This window comes from Heloderma suspectum, chromosome 17, assembly GCF_057233095.1.
Source record: "Heloderma suspectum isolate Gila_16-S chromosome 17, 16-S_ref, whole genome shotgun sequence".
NCBI lineage: Eukaryota > Metazoa > Chordata > Lepidosauria > Squamata > Helodermatidae > Heloderma > Heloderma suspectum.
The window spans coordinates 18615045-18639988 of NC_139474.1; the positions used below are offsets into that span (position 1 = coordinate 18615045).

Here is a 24944-nt window from a genome sequence, read left to right on the forward strand (position 1 = left end):
TGTCCGACTCTAGGGTGCGGTGCTCATCCCCATTTCTAAGCCGAAGAGCCAGCGCTGTCCGAAGACGCTTCCGTGGTCATGTGGCCGGCATGACTGAACACCGAGGTGCACGGAACGAGGCCGAGGCAGTACCTATTTATCTACTTGCAATTTCTTGCTTTCGAACTGCTAGGTTGGCAGGAGCTGGGACTGAAGACGGGAGCTCACTCCGTCACGCAGCACTCGGGTCTCGAACTGCTGACCTGCCGACCTTCCAGTCTGCAGTTCAGCGTTTTAACCACTAAGCCACCGCGGTCACCTAAAATCAAAGCGTCCCCCCACCCCCACCTTTTAGAACTATTTTTCCCCACTCAATTGAAAACGGATGCGGATTTTGGCTGCCAGGTAGGGTGCTGTGACGCCTGGTAGGGCTTACTTCTAAGTAAACACACTTAGGATGCTGCTGGTAATTGATTCGTTGATTTCAACTCATGCAATTAAATCTGTTGATAGTCCTAATTAGAAAAGTTTTAACCCACCTGTGTAATATGGCAACCTGTTTTTTTAAATTATTTGTTACATTTATATCCTTCCTTTTTTCCTCCTTAAGGAGCCCACGGCGGCGTACATAACCCTCCTCCTCTCCATTTTAGCCTCACAACAACAACCCTGTGATGTAGGTTGGGCTGAGAGCCTGTGACTGGCCCAAAGTCACCCAGTGAGCTTCCATGGCTGAGTGGGGACTAGAACCCGGATCTCCCAACTCCTAGTCCAACACTCTTGCCACTACGCCACACTGGCTCTTTTTAAAATGTCCCCCAACCCCTCTCTTTTCCACAGCACACCTTGACTGCAAACATACTGGGGGTGTAACACAGGGGTAGAGAAAAGGTAGATCTGCGTCTGCTAGAAGATCCCTGGGTGATCTGCAGCGGATCAGCAAAGGTTTCTGAATCTCAATTGCTCAACGACAGCAGCAACAAAAAACTTCCCCTCGCCTTAAATAATACTGCTGAAATGAAGAATGCTTGTGGGGGTGTAAGCAGGAGTGGATTCATGGGTAGAAGGACATGAAACAAACTGCCGTTCCCAGATATGTACACCCTGCATGGTGCCGTGGTTTAGAATTCTAGACTTACATCAAGGAGACCCGGATTCGAATCTCTACCTCGCCCCCCAACTTTACCAGGTGACCTTAAGCCTGTCGCTATTTGGGAATGGCTGTTTCTTTCCCCACATTTTATCTTCTCTTCCCTGTCTGGAACAGGCTCTTTGGTCACTACTAACAAGTGCAGCATGGGTTCCTTATCCATTTCCCTTTTCCTTTACCATGAATGTGGACATTTGCAGCATGGACATTTTCTGCCCTGTTTCTCCCCCCCCCCCCCGACCCCATCGTTCCTAGCACTCCCATTAAACTGACATAGTTGATGGTTGCATACATAGTCACACTTCAATTTTAAAATGAATAAATATGGGGGCATGGTGAAATTGACCAGCCCCAAACCTCAGTCAAGTTTTCGCCTGACCATGTCAGTTTCACCACCGAAACTGGGAAGGCTTTCCTCTGGCCTTGCCAGTTTCTCTGGAGGAGGGTATTGGGTGAAACTGGCAAGGTTTCCTTCCGACCATGTCAGTTTCACTAGAGAAGGGATAGGTGGGCATAGGCTTTCCTCTGGCCTTGCCACTCTGGAGGAGGGTATTGGGTGAAACTGGCAAGGTTTCCCCCTGACCATGTGGCAAAGGTGAGCATAGATTTTGCCCTGGTCTTGTCAACGTCACCTGAGGCCAGAGAGGTGGTGCAGTGAAGGAACTGGTAGTGCAATGGGCAGGCAGGTAATGTAGAAAAGGAGGTGACATATTCTCAGGCCATCAGCAGCCACGTCCTGGTGGGACTGCATCCTTGCCTTGTTGCAGGCCAGCACGGGCCATCATCCGGAATGGGTAAGCCGTGCGTGTGCTCCTCCCCCCGCACCATCTGAAGGGGTCCACCGCGATGTTTAAAGCGGAAAATGCACGAGGTGGTGATGCGTGCTAACCCAAATCGAGCCCCTGTTTCCTGAGCGGTCGTTGAGCAGCGCAGGCGGTTAAGGATCAAGAAAGCCACTCACCGGCTGCGGTTTCTCTACCACGCAGCAGCCCAGCTTGTGCCAGAAATCGCTCATGTTTGCAGAGGCTTCCAGCTTTCTGTCAGATGGGTAGACCTCGTCTCAGATACAGACAAACTGCCCCTCTGCCTCTCCAACCTGAGAGGTCTCCCCGCAACTCAACGCCGATTTTACTGTGAGGCGAAAAGCTTAAAAGACGGCCGTCGTCTCTGGGATCATTCTGTGGGTTCCGAGGACTCCGTTGCTGTGGAGAGAAGGCTGTACAAAGAGTGTGGAGCGTCTTTCAGTGATGGAAATATCCCTCCTCGGATGTCGGATGAACTGCACCTTCCAAAGTGAAGAAGAAGAAGAAGAAAATGCAGATTAGACTTCCTATTACCCCAAGGAGAATCTTCTGCCCGTCAGTGCAAGAACAGGTGAGGTTAAAATAGAAGGGCACAAATCGCACCCCTCTGTCTTGCTCTGAAGTTTCTTCCAAACCATAGGAAGCAAAGAAGAGCCCTGCTTAGTCCAGCATTTTGTTCCCACAGTGACCAACCACAATAGAAGCCCACAAGCAGGACCTGAACACAATAGCATACTCCTGCTCATGTCCCAAAAAGACAGGTATTCCGAGGCAAGCCATGCAACCTGGTCCCCACCACCAACTTGCTCAAACTGCCTTGAACCGAGTGACTGTCACCACAACTTGCAGCAGCGAGTCCCACAAGTTAACGGCACCCTTATGCGGAGGAGGGATTGCCATGGCCTGTCCGGAATCTGTTGCCAATAAGTCTCATGGGGCGACGCTGACTTCTAATACTATGATCGAGGGAGAAAAACTTCTCTCCCCCCATTTTCTCTGCATCTTGCATACTTTTATAAACCTCCTGCCCGCACTGGCTTTGTAGCCTGTACCTAAGCCATTCAAATTCTTTCAAGGTTCTAGTCCTCAACTTTTTTTCGAGCCATGGACCAAGCCCACAGAAGCATGTTAACCACTCAAGGCCACAACATTTTAAACAATCACATATGACATCAGATGGGCAAAAAATGCAACGTTTGAGCTCGTTGAGCCTCTCTGAATTTCTCCTCAAAGTGCCGTTCACCTCGCTCGCATTCCCATTTTTTTTCTGATGAGGAAAAATGTGCATTTTCAGTCAGGAAAGATGTATATTTTTTTAAAGTGCACACCCAAAATGCATACTTTCCCCCCATTGGCTAAAGTGTAAAAATGTGGGGTTTTGTAGTGGTGCTGATGGGGTTATGCATTTTCAGAAATGCACACTTCCGAACGCTATGGCAAGCTTGGGAAATTGCAAGGATTTCCCAAGGATTGCACTGTTGCTTCCATTACGGGTTGCAAACGGGACATGTTAGCATGATTTGTGAGCAGAAACAAAATTCTTGAAATTTTGGGACATTCCTAACCTGAAAATTCTTGAAAATTGGGACATTCCTAACCTGAAAATTCTTGAAAATTGGGACATTCTTAACCCGACACAGACATGATGTCTGAGTGTGAACATCACCTCGGTCATTTTCATTTTGGGCTGAGAGAGAGAAAGAGAGAGTGATTTGTCCAACCAGGGTCACCCAGTCAGTCTCAGAGGTGAACAGGGCTTTTAACCTGGGTTTTCCCCATCCAAACCCAATGCTCTAACCACTACACCTCTCTGTGCAAAGTGACTCAGAGTTTAACTTCCTCTGTTTGTACAGTTCTTGGAAATCCCGGTTCAAGGTATGTTTCTGTTGTAAGGAGATAATGACACCCAGGCCTAGTCCTGGTAGTGAATGCAACACCGCTGCAATAAACAGTTGCAGTGTAGAGCACTCCTGTTCAGGATTTCAGCCAGCCAGTCAGGTATACCCCCTCCAGTGAACCCCATTCCATTTCTCCAGCTGCTTTGGGATTGCCATTGTTGGGGTTTTGCCCCCGTAGGGTATTTTCTAAAGGTTTTTTTGGGGGGTACTTCTGCAAACTTGGGGTTCCCCGAGCACGGCGATGTCTCCCCATTTGTTTCTCAGTGGCCCTGTTCGGTTACATAGCTGTCGGCGCTCGGCACTTGAGTCCGCTATTAGAGGGAGCGTTCTGTACTTCTAATAATCAGTCATGGTGATGAATTTGTCGCCAACTGCTGACTCACGGGTGTCGTAAAGGAAGCCACAGCTCCCTCTGAGGAAGATCAGACAGCTAAAGACTTTGGGGGCAGGGGGGAAGGAGGCGATTGTGAAAAAAAATCATTTCAGATAACAGGAAAGGGTGAGTTTCCAAAGAACCAGACTGGAGGCATTTAAAAACACACACACACACACACACACACACACACACACAGTCAACTTCCTTTTTTTGAACAAGGCTGGCTGAAAAGGCACCGGGGGTGGTGGGGGTCACCGGTTCTCTCAGCTTGGGTTTCTTGAGCTTTCACGAGCGCTTTCGTCACACGCTGAGCTGGGAAGTTGCAGCACGTGTGCAGTGCACCCTGATGTGTGTTTACTCAGAATTAAGTCTGGCTTGCATCTCCAAGTAAGAACATAAGAAGAGCCCTGCTGGATCAGACCAGGGTCCATCTAGTCCCGCATTCTGTTCACACAGTGACCAGCCAGCTGTCGACCAGCAACCCACAAGCAGGACATCAGCACAGCAGCATCCTCCCACCCATGTTCCCCAGCAACTGATGTACACAGGCTCACTGCCTCTGGTCCTGGAGGTAGCACATAGCCATCAGGACTAGTAGCCATGGATAGCCTCTTCCTCCATGACTTTGGCTAATCCCCTTTCAAAGCCATCCAACTTGGTGGCCATCACTACATCTTGTGGAAGTGAGTTCCATAGTTTCACTCTGCGCTGTGAGAATCATAGAATCATAGAATAGTAGGGTTGGAAGGGGCCTACAAGGCTATCGAGTCCAACCCCCTGCTCAGTGCAGGAATCCAAGTCAGAGCATCCCTGACAAATGGCTGTCCAGCCTCGTCTTGAAGGCCTCCAGTGTGGGAGAGCCCCCCACCTCCCTAGGAAACGGGTTCCATTGTCGTATTGCTCTGACACTCAGGAAGTTTTTCCTGATGTTCAGCTGGAATCTGGCTTCCTGTAACTTGAGCCCATTATTCCGTGTCCTGCACTCTGGGATGATCAAGAAGAGATCTTGGCCTTCCTCCCTGTGACAACCTTTCAAGTACTTGAAGAGTGCTATCATATCTCCCCTCAGTCTCCTCTTCTCAAGGGTCAACATGCCCAGTTCTTTCAGTCTCTCCTCACGGGGCTTTGTTTCCAGTCCCCTGATCATCTTTGTTGCCCTCCTTTGAACCCTCTCCAGTTTGTCTGCATCCTTCTTAAAGTGTGGTGCCCAGAACTGGACACAGTACTCCAGATGAGGCCTAACCAGTGCTGAGTAGAGGGGAACTAGTACTTCCCGGGATTTGGAAGCGATGCTTCTATGAATGCAGCCCAAAAGAGCATTTGTCTTTTTTGCAGCCACATCACATTGTTGGCTCATATTCAGCTTGTGATCGACGACAATTCCAAGATCCTTCTCGCTCGTAGTGTGGTTGAGCCACGTATCCCCCATCTTGTAACTGTGCATTTGGTTTCTTTTTCCTAGGTGCAGAACTTGGCATTTATCCCTGTTAAATGCCATTCTGTTGTTTTCTGCCCAGCGCTCCAGTCTATCCAGATCACTTTGAATTTTGTTTCTGTCTTCCAAAGTATTAGCTATCCCTCCCAATTTTGTGTCATCTGCAAATTTGATCAGCATTCCTTGCACCTCCTCCTCCAAGTCATTAATAAAAATGTTGAAGAGCACTGGGCCCAGGACTGAGCCCTGCGGTACCCCACTCGTTACCTCTCCCCAGCTTGAGAAGGTCCCATTGATCAGCACTCTTTGAGTCCGATTCTGTAGCCAACTGTGGATCCACCGGATCGTTGTTTCATCTAGCCCACTTTGAGCTAGTTTGCTCATCAGGAGATCATGGGGCACTTTGTCGAAAGCTTTGCTGAAGTCGAGGTATATGACGTCTACAGCATTCCCACGGTCCACAAGGGAGGTGACTTGATCAAAAAATGAGATCAGATTTGTCTGGCAGGACTTGTTTCTGACAAATCCATGTTGGCTTCGAGTAATCACGGCATTGTTGTCAAGGTGCTTCCAGACGGATTGCTTTATGATCTGCTCCAGAATTTTCCCAGGGATTGATGTCAGAAGAAGTCCTTCCTTTGATCTGTCCTGAACTCCCACCCATCAGCTTCATGGGATGACCCCATTGGGTTCTAGTATTTTGAGAGAGGGAGAGAAACATCTCCCTATCCACGCTCTCCACTCCATGCATAATTTGGTAGACCTCTATCATGTCTCCCTGACCCTCCTTTTCTCCAGGCTAAACAATCCCGGCTGTTGTAACCTTCCCTCCTAGGGGAGTTGCTCCAGCTCCTTGATCATTTCAATTTCCCTTTCCGGCGCTTATAAGTTATACCGCTGAAATGAATTTAAGGGTTAAGTGCAGCACAAATATAGACAAAGTATTTTAGCTGTTCAGATATTTTGATAAATTAGCATGGGCTTTCGTGGGTTATCTCCAAGTAGTGCTAGGAAAGAAACCTGCCAGAAACTCTGGAGAGAAACTGCTGCCAGTCAGTGTCGGTAATACAGGGCTGGATGGACCCAGGGTCTGACTCGGTATAAGGCAGCTTCCTGTGTTCCTATTTAAATCAATCCTCTATTCAGAACCATGAGACTAGAATCGTTATTTTTAGGGAAAGGGCCATTGCTGCCAGTCGGTGTCAACAGTACTGGGCTAGATGGACCAAGTTTCTGACTCAGTGGAAAGCAGCTTCTGATGTTCCTATTTAAAATCAGCCCTGTATTTAGACCCATGAGGACTAGAATCTTTATTTTTAGGGAAAGGGTCACTGCTGCCAGTCAGTGTTGACTAGAATCAGATTAGAGCTCCATTCCACAAGTGTAAGGAAGAGGGGGTTTGCCCAGCTGAGGCACCCCAATTATGGAATGCCCACCCTTAAGAAGCCTGCTGGCGCCCATGTTGCAATCTTTTTCAGTGCCAGGAGATATATATTCCCAAGCTTTTAACTCTGCTGTTGCTGTTAGCTGTGTTAATGTTTAATTCTGGATGTATTCTCGTTTTATTGTGAAATCATTTTAAATTGGACCCTGCCCTGAAAGCTAAATAGGGTGGAGAGCAATAGGCATAGAAATGTTTTATATAAACAAAGAAATAGTTGGGTGGCTTTTTCTAAAGTAGGTGCAAAAGAGGGGTTCAGGGGGCAAACATACACAAAGAGTTACAGAACAAGGGTGCCTCTGAGCATATATGCAGCCCAGGAATTTGTTATCAGAACTGGAACTAAGCTCACATGTCCTTTCACACAATGATTCACTCCTGGTGTCCCACACCCCCGCCCCAGCACCTCTCAATAATTCTTTTCAGCAACCAAATTTAGGGGTGGGGAGAACGATTTTTACATGTCTACTCAGAAGTAAGTCCCATTGAGTTCAATGGAGTTTACTCCCAGGTAAGTGGGTATAAGTTTGCGGCCTCAACCATTGCTAATGTTAGACAGTTGGGAGTCAGAACCCATTGCCAATTGAGTTAGTTCAGCTTAGTTTAGTTTAGCTTAGTTATATCTGGGGTGTTCAGTTCAGTTTCAAAGAAGCCCTCGGGGGCCGCAATGCAAAAAGGGCAGAGGGAAAGTACCCAAACTAAAGGCATATTTTAGCTTAACACTTTCACTGCCAGCAACTAAGGGCTTTTCTACACAAGGCCTTTAACCCATCACTCTACCAAGGCATCTGCTTCCAGATTCCTTGTGGGATTAAGCTTGGCTCCTTTACACGTGCTTTTTTCCAGGGTTTTGCTTTCTCTGCTTTTCTATACATCCCATTACACCACCATTAGGAGGTGCAGTGGTATGGCGGAATTGTGCAACTACACCAGGGTTTCATGCCTCCATTCACAAAAATACCAGACTTTCCTCGTTAGAAAAAACACACACACCACATACTATAATGGTTGGAAAGCACGGGAGAGGTCCTGGAGGATGATGACGTCGTGTAAAGCACCTGCAAGCTACCATGAGAGTGGAATCACGAACCCACAACAAATGCCTCGTGTAGAAAGGCTCTAAGCCATTTCAACGGTTTAGAATAGGGAAAAACCATGCAAAAGCCAGGAAGCCGTTGGAGATCGGGGGTGGGGGAAGGGGGGGCCCTTCTGGGCAGCCCCGGAGGGCCGGCTTTGGCCTGCAGGCCTGAGTTTTGCATGCCTGGACTAGATGGAGTTGCTTTCTTATGTGCTCATTGTCAAAAGTGCTGAGCTAGACAGACCGACTCCCTGAGTCACAATAGATTCGCAACTGGCGGAGAAGAGGGATTTGTGGCAAAACCCCAGGGGTTTTGTTTTTGCAAAAGCATCAACGGCACAAGAAGCCATTTTGGAAGCCACCAGGAAGCAGGGCAAAGTGGAACCAGGCCCGTGACTGTTTGCCACGCAGTCGGCCAGATGGGAACAAGCCCGTCCTTCAGCCCCCAGACTGGGCCAGCCTCAGAGGGCAGTTATTAGGGTCTTCTGCAAAAGAGGAGGGGCAGGCAGGTGTCACTAAATTGGTGCTTGTTGGAGGGCAGCAGGAAAAAAAGAAAGCAACGTGACTCAGTCAACAGGATTTGTTTCTCTTTTTCCTTGCCTGGGTGAGCAAGAAGGAATTTATACTCCCCAAAGGACACTTCAGGCTACGGGAAAATTGATTTGCCGAAGAACCTAAGTCCAAGGCAGATTTGGGGGGTCTCAGCTCCAGAGCAGAAAACTGCTCTTTTGAACCCAGTTTTCTGCTCTGACACCCATTTCACAGAAGGCAAACGGAGGAGGCAAGGAAATGGGCTAAGGAACGGAGTACATAAGGTGGAGGTGGGAGGCTGAGCCCCAAACGCCAAATGCCCTCTTTGCCCCCGCAACAAAACACCCATTTCTCAGAGGGCACACTGGGGGTGCTCAGAGAAACACGAGCACACGACAGCACGCCCACCTGCGCACGGCCGGCTGCGTGAGTGCGAGGCGGCTGCCAGAGACTCCCTTCCAGGGCTGGAGGAGTTTCCCTGGGACCCGGGCCAAGGCAGGGAAGGGGGTTGCCGAGACCTGCACCGTTGTGCCAGCGGAAAGGGGAATGCCAGGAGGAAACACGGCGTACGTTGAAGTGGTTTTTGGCGGGGTGGCAGGAGCAGAGAGATGAGGGTTTTATCTACACACACACACACACACACACACACACACACGACGAAGCCGGAGATCCGTCTGGTCCAGCACCTCTTTCCCACAGTGGGACGACCAAATGCTTTCGGGAAGCTCCTCAAGTGGGTGGGGGCGTTGCTGTTGCCGCCCCCCCAAAACTGTTATTCAGAGGTAGGCTGCCTTTGGAACACGGCGCTCCTGTCTATTTCTCAGAGCTGCTGGCAGAGACCCGTCTAAGGATAGAAGATTTGTCTTGCTGGATCAGAGCAAGCTGGGCCCATCTCGCCTAGCTCGCTGTTTCCAACAGGGGACAGCAAGACACTTCCAGAAAGCCCACAAGCAGGGCGTGAAGGCAAACACCCCTCCGCTACTTTTTCACTGTCTGCTTTTGGCATTCGGAGGTAGACGTCCCTCTCCTGCTGCTGCTTGCCCCCCCTCGCCCCCCAACGTATGTTATTCAGAGGCACGTGGCTTCTGTATCTGGAGTTTCAGCTTTGCTATTAATAGTCCTCTGTCTTCCTCCTCTGTCCATTTGCCTAACTCTCTTTGTAGGCCCCCGGAGCCCCCGGCCCGGACCGCAGTTTCATAGTCATTGCATGTGCAAGAAATGACACACAGCAGTTAATTCCATCCCAAATGCAGGAGGCTGATACTACAAAGGCAACGCCCCTTCGATGAGAAATCCACGCTACAAAGGAATCGTCAGTTTTATATACGGCTCATAACTCCTCCTCTCTGTGGAAGCACACACACATTCCAAAAGCAATTAATTTGGCAGAGGTTTCTCGAACTCGAGACGGCCAATAGTCTGCTGCTGTCCTGGGCCTTTTCCCTCCCTCTGCCTTCCGCATCCCATTTTCCTTTCCTGCCCTGTCATTTCAGATTGAAAGCCTTTGGGCGCGGACTGTCTTGTGTTCTCTGTTAATTGTATATGAGCCGTTCCGGGAGCCTTTGGGGGCTGAGAAGCAGGCCGAAAATGCTCTGACTATATAAATAATAAATACTGAGACGTGACGGTTAAGTGGAAACGTTGTGTGCAACAGCCTATAGGCATTGCCAGCCTGCCTGCTGGAACAGCGGTCCACAGGAATTCCTTGGGGGAAGAGAGGAAGGACTCTCAAACCAGTTCTAAAATGTGAATGGAACTTCTTATCCGATGGATCTGCTGGTGTTTCCTGGCACCTGACGTTTACGAGAGGCTCTGTACAGAGAAACCCGACAGGATGGGTTTATTTATTTATTTATTTGACTTCTAGCCCACCTTTCTGCCAAAAACAGCACTCCAGCTGGCTTACAGCCACTAATAAAATTTGATAGAAGGAATAATAAAACAAACCCCTTAAACACAATTAAAAACCATCACAAACACAACAGTAACAGAGCAAAAACAGCAGCCAACCCAACAGACAAGGCCAAAGCCTTTCTGGAATAAAGCTGCCTTTGCCTGTTGGAAGGACAGCAGAGAGGGAGCCAACGTAGCTTCTACTGGGAGGGAGTTCCACAGCCTGGGGGCAGCCACCGAAAAGGCCCTTCTTGCGTTGCCACCAAACAAGTAGCAAACCTACTCCCGGGACTGGAGATAGCCCAGGCACTAGCCAATTGGTGCTGCCCACAGCCAGCTTATCCTGCCACCTTGCTGTGAGCTTACCGTGAGGGGGCTTCCAAACCATCTCGCCGGCTAAGCTGCCCTGAAAGCGTGACATCTGTTTTCATCGATGCATCGCAACCCTATGCATGTTTACTCGGAAGTAAGCCCCACTGTGCTCATTAGGCCTTACTGCCAGGTGAGCTTGGCACAGGTTGCAGTCTGGGTTGCAAGAATTACTTTTTAGGCTGGTTTTGTTGTTCTGGAAAATCTACCTGGTTTATTTCAGTGGTGTGGGGTAGGCCAGGAATATACGCAGGGGCAGAAAACAAACTAAATGACATGATAGAGTCCGGATCGTGGGTTACACAGAGGCGGTTCATTTCTAAAGAACAAATTGGGGGGGGGGGATGTTGCTTCCGTCTATGATCTCTGACATGCAGGTCCCAGTTCCAGAGCCCAGCTGGCTGGGGGCTGGTTCTGGGAAGCCAGTGGGCACAAGAATGTGCCATTTGCCCACGCTCAGAGGCACACCTGCCATTCTTATTTCGCACATGCTCCAGGACTGTGCCTTGCCTCAGAAAACAGGTTCCGGGGTTTGCTCTGACCAATAATTTAGGTGAGTCTGTGGGGCTTTTCTACGTACGACTGCACAACCTGGGGGTTGCATGATAGCATAAGTATGTGTGTGTAAATGCAAGCCGCATAAACGCCCTGGAAGGCACCCTATCCATCATTTTAAATAAAACATATTCCCCTTGACTTGTCCTTCCAACAACTCCTTCCCAGAGAAATAACCGTTCTGGGATCTGGAGGGAGAGGAACGGTGGCTGGATCTGACTTGCCCTAGCACAGCGCCCCGCCACTCCAGGGGCCTGCCAGCCACTTCCAGCCTCCTGCAATGCAGCAGCGGCGGCACTCCGCCAGCCTCGTTGGACCAGCCCAGTTCGCCTTCCTGCCCCAACCTGTTCGCCTCTGACTCACCCCTCCACCTGGACCAGGGTGGAACAGCAGAAAGAAGAAGGAAAAAACCAAATCCTGAACCACCTCCCTATGATCAGATGGTGGAGGGGGAAAAAAAGAGAGGAAAGTTCACGAGATACCAACCTTCTGGTGACTGAGGAGCGAAAAGGCGAGGCATGCCCGATTTCAAGTTGGCCATGCGGCTTGGGGCTTTATGGAGGCCCATGAACTGTGCAGACAAAGCAATTATTCATACACACACACACACACACACACACACACACACCAGAAAATCTGCTAAAGAATCCACCCCCCCACACACACACCAGAGAATACACATACACACCAGAGAATCTGCTAAAGCAGCCTTCCTCAATGGGGCGGCCCTCCAGATGTTTTGGACCACATCTCCCATCAGCCCCAGCCAGCACAGGACCAAGAATGATGGGAGGTGTAGCCCAACACATCTGGAAGGTGCTGTGCTGGGGAAGGCTGCGCTAAAAGAATCCCAGATGCCCTCCGTTCTGTGCTTAGCTTTAGATTAGATGCTCAGCAGCGGCATCCCGTGGGAACAACGCTGTGGGTGGCTCCCAAGGACATCGAGGGCTCGTTCACCCTGCGCGCCGCTTCATGGGAATATATTTTATTTGATCGTTCTTCTAAGGGGCTTATTAGCTGCTCTTCAGCCGAACCTCCCAGGGCATCAAAACAGGACAACGGCAGAATAAAGCCGATCCTGACAGAGCAGCGTAAAATAAAAGGGATGCCTTCGTGCCAGGAATATTTGTCTTCTGTTGCGTGGCCCTAACTGGACTCTCTCTATGCAGAGGGATTCTTGCCCTTTGTCCCAGTATCTGGACTTCAAAAAGGTATACTGCTCTGGAATATGGGGGTTCCATTTACCTAGCATAGCCATTAGCTCCTGGTGGAGCCATCTAAAGATGAAAGAACAGCCTACGGTGGAACTGGACTGCGGGTCTGTTTTGCCCAGCATCCCAGGACCAACCTGATGCTAGAAGGTTTTAAGGAGCTCCGTAGCAGGTCATGTAACACTCAGGTACTAGCAAAGGTGCAATTCAGTCTCCCCAGACACTTAGGAGCACCCTTGTATGTTGAGGCTCTTCAACAAAATAGTTTTCAACAGGAGGGTCCGAGTGGGTGGGAAATTCATGCGCAGATTTGACACAGCCAGACTTGGGCTCAATAGAGAGCAGGAACAGCCCGCTCACTTCAGAAAGCAAATGCCCCTCCCCCTGAGGTGTTTATGTACCATTGTTCCCGTGGCTTTGCCAATACGTTAGAAAGTACATTATGATCAGTTAGGTGACCTGAGTCTCTGGTCTTAATGGCATTTATGCCCCTCCCTGCTCTTTAGATGGCAATGCGGCGTTTGAGCAAATTAGGCAGAACATACATGTTAAGAAATAAATGCATACTATTTAGGTGGGGGTGGCTTTAGATGGCCATGTATATTGCTTCAGTCACAAAGCACAAAGCTAGCATTTCTCTCCTCCACTGCCCTTCCATGCTTCAGAATTGCCTCTATGCCTCTGACACGTCAGAGCAAAAAATGACACCAACTGCTTGCTAACCCTGATAAAAAAGAAAGGCTGCCCGTGGATTTTAAACTCACCGTAATCCAAACGCCAGCATGGCTATGGGAATCAAACAGAGTTTGCGTCTGCTGCCCTGATGAAAAACACATTAACTTGGAAATAAGTACCATGTTGCTGTAGAAAGGGATAATTCAGATGTTGAAGAATGAATAATAACATGAGCATTGACGACGATTTACATGCCCAGCCGGCCACCTCCCGACTGTAAGATTTTTAGATTGTAAGCCTGCGGACAGGGACTGTCTTCTTTGTTAATTGATTGTAAGCTGCTCCGGGAGCCTTTTTTGGCTGAGGAGCGGGATAAAAATACAATAAATAAATTAAAAATATAAAAAAGTTTTTTTTTAAACGCTCACGCCTGCTCAGGATACAAGCATTGTGCCCATGCGCATTCACACACACAGGTTGAAACATCCCCTCCGAGCGCTGCCCCTGAACTTGGCATGAAGGCAGACAGAGGGGTGAGAAAGTCCACCGGCTGATATTTCCCCTCCTTAACCCTGGCTGTCCCTGTTCTTTTTCTTGTGTGTGTGTGTATGTGTGTGTGTGTGCCGGCAGTGTGCGCTCTTCAAAGAGACCGTGTGTCAGATGAAAACAGGATGCCCACAAGCATGTGTTTCAAGTTTGCAGGCCTGGCCAGCAAGCATGACCAGCCAACCTCACAGAGACCCATGCTGCCATGGGTGGGAACCAATGCATCACTGCCCCCGTTGCTACTCCATCCTCCAATAGCTGGGCTCAGATCTTAAAACATGCTTTGGTCCCCGGATGTCACGAGGACCAGAAACTTAACTCTTCTGGGCCGAGGGGGGAAAGCAACACCTGGTGCCTGTGTTGTGGTCTTTTCAGTGCCAGGTAAAGACCTTTCTTTCTCCCAGGCATTTTAAGTTCCTCAGTTTCTATTGTTCAAATGTGCACTCTGATGCATACTTAGACAGAAAGAAGGCCTACAACTCCCAGCATTCCCCAGCCAGCCAGCTGGGAGTTGCAGGGCTTTTTTTCTGTCTAAACATGCATAGGATTGCACCCTAAATCTTGTACTTTTACATCTTTACATGCTGCTGGTTTTTACTCTGGTTTTAAGACTCTGTAGTTTTAAACCTTCAAAAGTTTTCTGTTATATTTTATCATGTTGCTCTTGGGCGGTATAGAAATGTAATAAATGAATACATAACACCTACTCACTTCCTTTGGAAATGGTCAGGTATTTATTTATTTATTTATTTATTGGATGGATGGATGGATGGATGGGTGGATTTCTATACTGCCCCATAGCTGAAGCTCTCTGGGCGGTTCACAAAAATTAAAACCAAAGAGCACATAATAAAACAGTATAAAGTATATAAACCATTAAAACCACAGAGTAACAACACAACCAGAATAAAACCAGAATAAAACCCAGCAGCACTGCAGGGATTCAAAATGCAGAGTTAAAACAGCAAAGCTACAAGTCTAGAAAGCTAAAATGCTAAAATGCCTAAGAAAATAAAAAGCTCTTCACCTGGCGCCGGAAAGAAGGACTCCCATGCATGTAGTCGTGTGGCTGGCAACAGTGTTTTAAACAGGGGCCGCTGCGCTGCGGTGAAACGCGAGTGATAATCACCTCTATCAACCGATCCACTCCCGCACAAGAGGAGATGCAAGCCAAGCAGGGAGAATGATGTGACGCAGGACCGGTGCCAAAAAAAGGGGAAATCCGTTGCTAGCTATTGTGGCTAATGCGAATGTAACGGTAATGCTCCTGGAGCAGCCTCCGTCAACCTGACACCTGCCAGAGCTGGCTGGGGATGACAGGAGTTGTAGTCTGAAAGATCTGGAGAGGGACAGGTTGGAGAGAGGTGGAACAAGGGATTATCTGGTTCCATGCAGCTAGCTGTTGTGGCTCACGGCCACAGACAGCCTTCTCATTCCGGACATTTGTCCCCTCTGCTGCGAAAGTTGTCTAAGGCGCCAGTAGCTGCCAAACATGGTTGCTGGGGAACATGGGTGAGAGGGAGCTGTTGCACTCCTGTCCTGCTTGTGGGTTCCTGGTCGACCGCTGGTTGGCCGCTGTGAGAACAGAATGCTGGACAAGATGGACCCTGGCTCTGATCCAGCTGGGCTCTTCTGATGTTCTTATTCTTAGACATCCCGGGTCAGCAGGGTTTGGAGACGAGAGAACAGCATGGGAGAAATACATTTTCCGCCCTCTCCCATAATACTAGGACCCAAAGGGGTCCTCCCCTGAAGCTGATCGGTGGGAGTTCCAGGACGGATAAACGGAAATCCTTCTTCCCACAGCGCAGAGTCAAATGATGGCATTCGCTACCATTTGCCGCCAATTTGGATGGCTTCCGAAGGAGAAGGAGATCCATGGCTACTAGTCCTGATGGCTCTGTGCTACCTCCAGGACCAGAGGCAGTGAGCCTATGTGCACCAGTTGCTGGGGAACATGGGCGGGAGGGTGCTGTTGCACTCGTGTCCTGCTTGTGGGTTTCCTGTGGGCAGCTGGTTGGCCACTGTGGGAACAGGATGCTGGACTAGATGGACTCTTGGCCCGATCTAGCAGGGCTCTCCTCATGTTCTTATGTTCTAAACCGCAGATCGCCACACAAATACAAGAAACGTTGTATTCTCTCCCTCCCGAATCTCTCTTGCCGGTCAATGTCACCGAGGCATCCTGAATTCTTAGACTGCGAAAGTGTGTGTGTGGGGACGACAACAACACCCCGCAACCTTCGAGCCGCTTTCTCCACACTGCGCATCACTTTCTCCACACTGCGCATCACTTTCTCCACACTCCGCATCATTTGACAAACCTCTTGTCGCTGGCCCCGCTGGTCCCAGGGGCTGGCAGCCTCCTCCTCGATAGGCCACCTCAGTCTGGCTCTGCCATGAGGCAACACCTTATCTTGGCCTTGCCCTGGTGATATCAGAGCTCCCCATGCGGCAATGGGCCCTGGAGCACCCAGCAGAATAACCACACCCTCCCTTCCCCCCCTCGGTTTTCCCTCGCTACTGTTTGTTTTCAACCTGTTGCTACACACCGGCTCTGTGTGTGTGTAACCTCGGCGGTTGCTCAACGCAAAAGCAACGGAGGTCTGTTGCAACCTTCGCCTTTCATCTGCAGGTGAAGGAGATTTCGAGGGGTGAGAGTGTGATGGGTCGTACGGACACTGGCGCCATTTGCTCAGGGGCACGAAGCCGGGGCCCTCAGCCATCTGGGCTTAGCCTGGGAATGAGTCCGGAGGGCGTTTCCCCCCTCGCTGTGGGAGATGGAGATCCTAGTGTCATGGGGCACATCCTCTGGGAACTTCGAAAACTGAAAAAAAGGAAGTGAGCTCACTGGCACTGCTGACATCACGGCACACGGCCCGGCCTTTCTTCTTTTCCCCGGACTTCCTCATCATCGCTGGGGGGTCCGGAGCCGGCCTTCTCGGCCTGGAGTGGTGCGTCCGGTGGCTGTGTTTGGCAGGGGGGTGTCCTTCCTTCCCCTCCCCTCTCGCCACCTTTTCCCTTCAATCTCTACCTCCCCCAAGCCACTTTCCCCCCCAGTTGTGGTCCAGGAACCACGCTTTTGTTGGAAACACAGGTCTGGAATTGAGTGGTGTTGGGAGGGAGAGGGTGAAATCGCAGGAGGGAAAAGCGACTGATTGTGGAAGGGTTAAGTGCCTCTCCTCCCAGCTGCAGGATCTCTCTTGCATATTGCACTCCTCTCCACAGCTGCTTTGCATCGGCAAAACAGTGGCTGTGCTTCTGGAGCAAACAGGGGTCAGCAAACACGTCACCTGTGAGGATCTCTGTGAGGAGCCCTTCCGACAGGACCTACACCTGTTGCCCTCCTCATAGGCTGCTGGCCACCTTGTGGACAATCAAAGGGCTGGAGCACAGTAGTAAGGCCGCTGCTTTGCATGCAGAAAGGGTCCCAGGATCAGCATCCCCCGACATCTCCACACGGGGCTGGGAAAGATGCCTACCTGAAACCCCAGAGAACTGCAGCCAGTCGGTGTACCCCAAGGATAGATTTCCAGATGTTTGGGACTTCATTTTCCAGCTTCCCTGATAAGTAGCCACGTTGGCAGGACCTTCTGGGAGTTGAGGTCCAAAACATCTGGAGATCTACCTTCTGCCCACCCCTGGTGTAAACAACAGCAAGCTGCCACATTCCAGGGGCCGGGGGGGCCTTGCTCATTCTGCTGAGCGGGGCCCTGGGGATCCGCCCCAAATGCCAACCCTGTTGGCACCGCTGTACATAAAAAGGCCTAGGGAACAGGCTAGGCGAGGGAAGTCCATTTCAGCAATGGAGGACCATGTAAGCTGCGCTGGATTCCTTGCAAGAGGAAGAAAGGTGGGATATAAATGTAATAACAAATAACAAATAAAAGTGCATGCTGAGAGTCTCAAAAGGCTGAATTCTCTGCCCGTTGGTGGCTTTTCTGCAAGTCTGGTATTTCACGAACGAAGATGAACAAATATGATCAGGGGACTGGAAACAAAGCCCTATGAAGAGAGACTGAAAGAACTGGGCATGTTCAGCCTTGAGAAGAGAAGACTGAGGGGAGATAGGATAGCGCTCTTCAAAGACTTGAAAGTTTGACACAGAGAGGAAGGCCAGGATCTCTTCTCCATCATTCCAGAATGCAGGACACGGAATAATGGACTCAAGTTGCAGGAAGCTGGATCCCGGCTGAACATCAGGAGAAACTTCCTGACTGTTAGAGCAAGACGACAACAGAACCGGTTCCCTAGGGAGGCGGTGGGCTCTCCCACACTGGAGGCATTCAAGACGAGGCTGGACAGCCATCTGTCAGGGATGCTCTGACTGGGATTCCTGCACTGAGCAGGGGGTTGGACTCGATGGTCTAGTAGGCGCCTTCCAACCCTACTATTCTGTGACCTCTGGGAAATACCCACGATGTAGAGGACAGGTCTGTGGTTTTCTCTCCCCCTTTGTGGATGGGCTCCTGGCCACTACCTGCCGTTGGAGCTTGGTGCTATTCCCACGCTGCTGGACTTATTGTTCCCACTCAACAGTTACAGGCTTTGCATCCCCCTGCCCTGCCTCCAACCCCTTTGTCAACGTTGGTCTCGCTTCTCCACGCTGTCATCGTTCCCAGGGTTTTCCCACGGGCCAGCTGCCGATGGCACTAGGGACACTGGAGAAGTTTGAGACGGACTGAAAGGATCTCGGATTTTTAAGAAGCTGCCTGCAGAATCCGCTGCAGAGCGACCCCCTCCAGCCACATGGACTCCGTGGACTTCCAGATCGTTTTTTCTACTTTCCCGAAATTTACACAGATTTATTTATAGGGGAAAATGCACCTTTCTGCTGAGACTGATAAATATAGGGGAAAAGTGGAATGGAATGGGGGACAATACGCTAAACGTTACGTATTACGGTCAATTATGTAAATTGTTGCAAACTCTCTTAATGGAATTATTTCCGCATTTTTCCGCATAATGAAAAACAAAATTCGAATCCGTCCGTGAACAGACGACGGAACGAAAGGGGCCTGACTATCCGTGAAACACAGATTTTACATAATTTTTACACATCCTTAAACGGCGCACGCAGGAGGGGCTGCCACGGCTTGCACTGTGGCTAAGATGCTTTGACTTGGATCGATACATTGACGTGGATTCCTGTGTTGAGCAGGGGGCTGGACTTGATGGTCTTATAGGCCCCTTCCAACCCTACTATTCTAGGATTCTGAGAGACTGATCTGCAGGGAGAACCTTCCCAGGTAAGCCTTTGCTGTGAGCTCAGGAGGTAGGCTGAGCTCAGCTACTTTCTCTCCCTCTCGCAGAACCGTTTTAGTGCTTTGCACTAATCTTTGCACTAATCTTTGCACTCTTTTATTTTCCTGCCACTTTTACACGTGGTTGTGTGTGCTGCACTGTTTTGTTGTTCGTCCCTTTTCTTCACCCCTTGCTGCTGGTTTGATCTCTCAGATTTACGGTGACCCTTGCTGCTTTTTTCATCACTATTTATCATTATTTATCAGCCTGTATGTTGTGGTTTTTGATTTACCTGTAACGTTGCCCCAGAGAACATCCCCTAGAAGTGTAGTCGTCATCAGTCAGTCCTGGCCTACCTCACAGGGCTCTTGTAAGGACTACTGAAATTATGGATAGCATGCAAAAACAAAGCAAAGCAAAACAAAACTGTTTAATGAACCCTACGCCTTCACCATGTTGTTGGCCTGTCAGCTGCGAGAAATTTTAACACATTTATAGAATGGGGGAGGAGTGAGCTTTGGTGGGCTGTGGGCAGGGAGGTACAGATTTTGTTAAATCCCTTCCGTCTGTGTTTTGCGGATTGTCAGTTTTCTTTTGTTCCGTTGCCTGCTCAATGACGGAATTGGACTTTGTGCACGGAAACTTTGTCAGTTTGCGAATGCACATCGGCGTTATTGCACACTTGCGCTAATGCTCATTAGCACTAATGTGGACTTGCGCAAGTGTGCCTTTGCGCAAATCCCTCCCCAAAGCTAAAAAACAAACAAACGGTACACAGGTTCGTGGAATCCGCACGACTTGGGAAGAGCCAGTCGGCGGCAGATTGCACAGGCCAGATTCATAGAAATCCAAACTCATTTGAATCGGTTGTGGGTTTCTCCAACGTCCCTAGTTGGGGGGCTCAACTGGCCCCTCAGAACATACCGCAGGTCACAACCTACCCCTGCCATTGAAGTGCGCACGCCACCACCGGGAGTGGCAACCAGGCCAGATTCCCAGCAACTCTGCTGGGAATCGAGGTGTACAGAGCGGCTGGGGGGAATACAGTTCTTCCAGGGAACAAGGTCTCATGCCTTTCCATGCACCCCATTTTCCAGCAGAATCCCTAGGAACCTGATAGCGGGGTGGCAACAGCTGTGCTGGCATGTTCAGGTACAGTCTACCTCCGAATACCGGGCTTCTTGGAGGGGCCTGGGGGGCCACAACACTAGACCCAGTGGGCCTTCTCCTTGACCCAGAGGGCTCTTTCTTCAGCTCCGGCTTCCGCACTGAGCTAGCACCTCTGGGAGGCCGGGCAGTGGCCAACGCCACACGGACCTTCCAGACCAGGGCAGCGCCCGGGGGGCAAGCAGGCCATGGCGTCTCCTGCTTCTCCTCCTCACCACCACCTTCATCTGGGCTGGAGCGAGAAGCCTGCGAACAAGCAGATCGCAATGGCGGAGGAGAGGAGCAAGGAGGCAGTGTGCCTCTGTACACCAGTCCCTGGGGAACATGGGCGGGAGGGCGCTGTTGCATTTGCGTCCTGCTTGTGGGTCCCTGGTCGACAGCTGGTTGGCCACTGTGGGAACAGAAGGCTGGACGAGGTGGGCCCTGGGTCTGATCTAGCAGGGCTCTCCGGCCGTTCTTATGTCCAAGTCCAGGGGGCTCTTGTCAGCGGGCCCCTGCTGGGCGTGGGCCCTCAGCAGAGGCCCAACCATGGTGGCCCTGCCTCCCGCGCCAGCCCTGTCTAGCGAATTGTGTCCGCTGTCAGTCATCTCTGAAATCGAAGGGGAGAGGAAACCTCGAACGTGGGCAGGAATTTGTGCTGCAGCAGACCCAACCTAACGACAGCCCAGCGCCAAGGGCCTTGGGAGGTGCCCGGGCACGCTGACCCTGGCGCAGGGTGCCGATTGCTGCCGTGCCAGAGAGCACGGCCTGGCGCAGGCGTGCGGCCGCCCACGACGTGCCCCCCCCATCCCCCACTCTTCCACTGGAACACTGCCTGGGTTTCTCCTGGAGAAGAGTCCCGGGCTGTTCGGGGACTCCCACGCCGAGTCCAGGTTCCAAAGTCCCCCGGGGGTCAGAGGACCGGAGCACACAGCTGCCTGGGGCACTCTTCTGGGGCTCTCCTCTGGCCGGATGCTGTCAGATCCAAAGCGGCCAGGGCGCCTTCTGCTTGCCCCTGAATTGCTTCCCTCCTCTGCCTCTCACCTAAGAGTGGGAAACTGACTCGCCGCAATAAACAGAGACCCTCAGACTGCTGATTGAACCTAAGAACCTGAATTATTATTATTACTGTTACTATTATTGTTGTTGTTATTACATTTTCTGTTGTTGTTATTACATTTTTTTCCTCTTGCAAGGATCCCAAGATGGCATAGTTGATCCTCCTCCTCTCCACTTTATCCTCACAACAGCCCTGTGACGTAGAGGTTGCACCCTGAACTAGATCATCACAAACCAATGGAAAAAGGTTTTTCCAAGGTAGGTGAGGCTGAGTGTCAGTGACTGGCCCAAAGATGCCCAGTGAGCTTCATGGCCGAGTGGGGACTTGAACCCGGATCTCCCACGTCCAACTCTCTAAACCACTACACCACACCGGCTCTCTCGTATTAGGGATGCCGCCAGACGTTTTGGACTCATTCATTCATTCATTCATTAAATTCTATGCTGCCCAATAGCCAAAGCTCTTCTATATCACCCACAGCATGATAAAACATAATATAAAACCTTTAACATTCAAGAATTTAAAACAGTTCAAAAACAAGTTCAGAACGATTCACAATAAAACCACCAGGACCGGATAAAAACACACACCCTGACATGTAACATCATATGTCGTCAAATGCTTGGGAGAAGGCTTGACAGTGTTGGCCCCAGAGCATTCAGCTCCCATCATCCCCAGGAATGCTGGGCATTGCCGTCCAAAACAGTTAGAGGGCACCAAATTCGGGACGGCAGATTTATGTCATTTGTACACCGCCCCATAACATCAAGTCCTCTGGGCAGCTTACGCTAGAGAAACATAAAGCAACTGGAATACAGAATAAGGCCTTTTAAAAAAAACATGGGATCAAAAGCAACATAAAACACAACAAGAAATCCAGGCTCATGGCAGCCCCTAGGTAAACACACCCATTTGAAAAGGGAGAAGCTAGGAATGCACAAGCTCATTCAAAGAACAGGAAGGTCTTCAGCTGGCACTGAAAAGACTGCAGGGACGGAACCGGGCGAACCTCTCTGGGAAGGCTGTTCCAGAACTGCGTGCTGCTACCAAAAAGGCCCTGCACTTAATTGGTGGGGGGCATTCAGAGGAATGTCATAAGCTTTGGGTATGCCAGACTATTTGCCTCCGTCAGGGATGGGGAATGTTTGGGCCCTCCAGACCTTGCTGGACTGCAGCTCCTGTAATCCTGCGCTATTGGCTATGGTGGCTATGGCTGATGGGAGTTGTAGCCCATTGAGAACTGGAGGGCCACACCTTCCCAGCCCTTGGTTTCTGTTGCTCTGCATTGTCCACTCTGACTTTTTAGTAAGTGAGGCGGCGTCTGCATGTTAATAATACATATACATGTTAATAATAAATCAATGTTGGCAGTCCCTCCCTCTCGCCCCCTTTTTCTGTTTAGGAGGGGGCTGCAAGGGGAAAGACATCCCGTACAGGCAGACCCCCCCCACCCCCACGCCAGCACCCAAGAGACGCTGCAAAATCCATTTCCGCTTGGAGAAGCGACAGGGCACAAGCCGCTAATTCTGGATGCTTCCCAGTTTACTGGCTAAGGTTCCTACCAAAGTAACAACGTGACGCTGGTTTCCCTCCTGCCTCCGCCTGACCTCCAGCACTTCTGCATGGTGGTTATTTTGGGTGCTGTGGGTCACACGGCAGCTCCGGTCACACGGGGCCTCTGTGTAGCCCACGTATGTTTGCCGCCCCTCGATGCTCGGCTGCCCAGTGACGGCACGGCGCAGCCCACCCTGAGAGCGGGGAAGCTAGCGACACGGGGAGACACCCCCCCCCCCGCCCAGCACAACACAGATCTGGTTGAGAACGAACCAGGGAAGACTCTGTTCGCACATCCTCCGGGCTGGAGGCAAACCCGGCCCATAAACTCGGAGTTGCACGGCACAGGAGCAGAGGCGGCACGCTGACAGGAGTGCCCCAGCTTTCCCACGAACGGGGCTGGCGTCACGGGTCGACATGGTCGGGCACCTGCCGAGGGCCCGGTGACAAGAGTTGCTCCCCTCTCCCGCTGCGGCCTCCTTGCCCCCCTGCCTCTCGCTCCGGCCAGACAACGGAGGGGGCGAGAAGCGGGAGACGCTGCGGCCGCCTTGCTCCCTGGCTGTCTGCCTGCCGAGCGAGCCGGAGGGAGCAGAAATGAGGAAGAGGAGGAGGAGCGAGGGCAGCTGGTGAGCGTGGCGGTGAGAAGGCGGACTCATGGAGGGAGGGGCCCGTTCAGCTTGTCTTGCCCCCGAAACCTGGACCTGGCGCTAGATCAGACCCCAAACCCCATCCACTCCAGCCTCCTGCATCCCACAGTAGCCACCCAGAGGCCTCTGAGAAGCCCACAGGAAGGCAACGGCTTCTCTGCCACTGCTGCTTCTGAGGAAAGGGGACACAGTGGTAGGCTGCCCCTGAAGCTGGAGGCCCCATGCGGCCCTGGGAACGCATAGCCACCAGCTGGCCGGCTTCCTCTGCGGGGTCTGGCCTTGCTTCTCCGGTCCGATGGTGAGACGCTCCCTTGCAATGCTGCCATCCCGTCCCGGGGGCACACCTCTTGGAGCAGGCCGGGGGGGGGGCAGTACCAAACGCATCACCTCAAAGGGATCCCTGTTGTCTACAGTCATCATGAACAGCCTGGGCCCAGGTGACCAGTGCCTTTCGCCTGCCCAGTCTCCTGCCCAAGCGGGGCTGACTGTGCCTGGGGAAGGCCAAGGCCTCCGCTCTGCGCCTCCCTGGGCTCTTGAATTATGAACTGGACTCGCACTGGACCATCCTTCCGAGAGGACCGTCTCCGACAACCCTTCCAGTTCGAGGACTTTCCTCGGTAAAGCAGGACCTTGTGAGCCTCCGCTTCGCACGCAGGAGGTTCAATCCCCGGTGTCTCCGGTTTGGGGCTGCAAGCTCCACCACTGGCCACGCTGGCTGAGGACGATGGGAGCCTGAGCCCAAAACATCTGGAGGGCACCCACATCGGAGAAGGCTGGCGTGGACCATGCTGGGGCCAGACAGACCCACGGTCCCACTCGACGGGAGGCGGGTCAATTCGAGGATGTGAGGCGGATCGCTTTGCCCAGAGAGAACCTAAGAAGAGCCCTGCTGGATCAGAGCCAGGGTCCATCTCGTCCAGCATTCTGTTCACACAGCGGCCAACCAGCTGTCGACCAGGGACCCACAAGCCGGACATGAGTGCAACAGCACCCTCCCGCCCGTGTTCCCCAGCCGCTGGAGTACATAGGCTCATTGCCTCCCGTACTGGAGGTTGCACAGAGCCATGAGGACTAGCAGCCACGGATCGCCTTCTCCTCCAGGAATTTGTCCAGCCCCCTTTGAAAGCCATCCAAGCTGGCGGCCATCACTACATCTTGTGGAAGTGAATCCCCTAGTTTGCGCTGTGCGAAGAAGCCCTTCCCTTGATCTGTCCTGACTCTCCCACCCATCAGCTTCATGGGGTGACCCCATGGGGTTCTAGTATTATGAGAGAGGGGGCAAAACATCTCCCCCCAAACAGCCCCCCCAGCCCCCCAAATTTGCTTTGGGCAAAGCCCCACTGACGCCTGTGG

General features: G+C 51.3%; 1 protein-coding gene across 4 annotated transcripts in view; it reads right to left on the bottom strand.

The window, feature by feature from the left end:
• The window catches only part of CDC42SE1 (CDC42 small effector 1), a 39415-nt gene that overhangs the window by 7701 nt on the left and 6770 nt on the right, over window positions 1–24944 (bottom strand). The window contains exon 2 of one of the 4 annotated variants that reach the window (XM_084823848.1): window positions 2091–2408. In XM_084823848.1, the coding sequence (XP_084679974.1) occupies window positions 2091–2144 (54 nt within the window). In that variant the 5' untranslated portion in view covers window positions 2145–2408. Of the gene's footprint in view, window positions 1–1761; window positions 2415–24944 lie in introns of those variants that run through there. The other 3 variants (XM_084823847.1, XM_084823846.1, XR_014786263.1) reach the window with 3 other exon arrangements.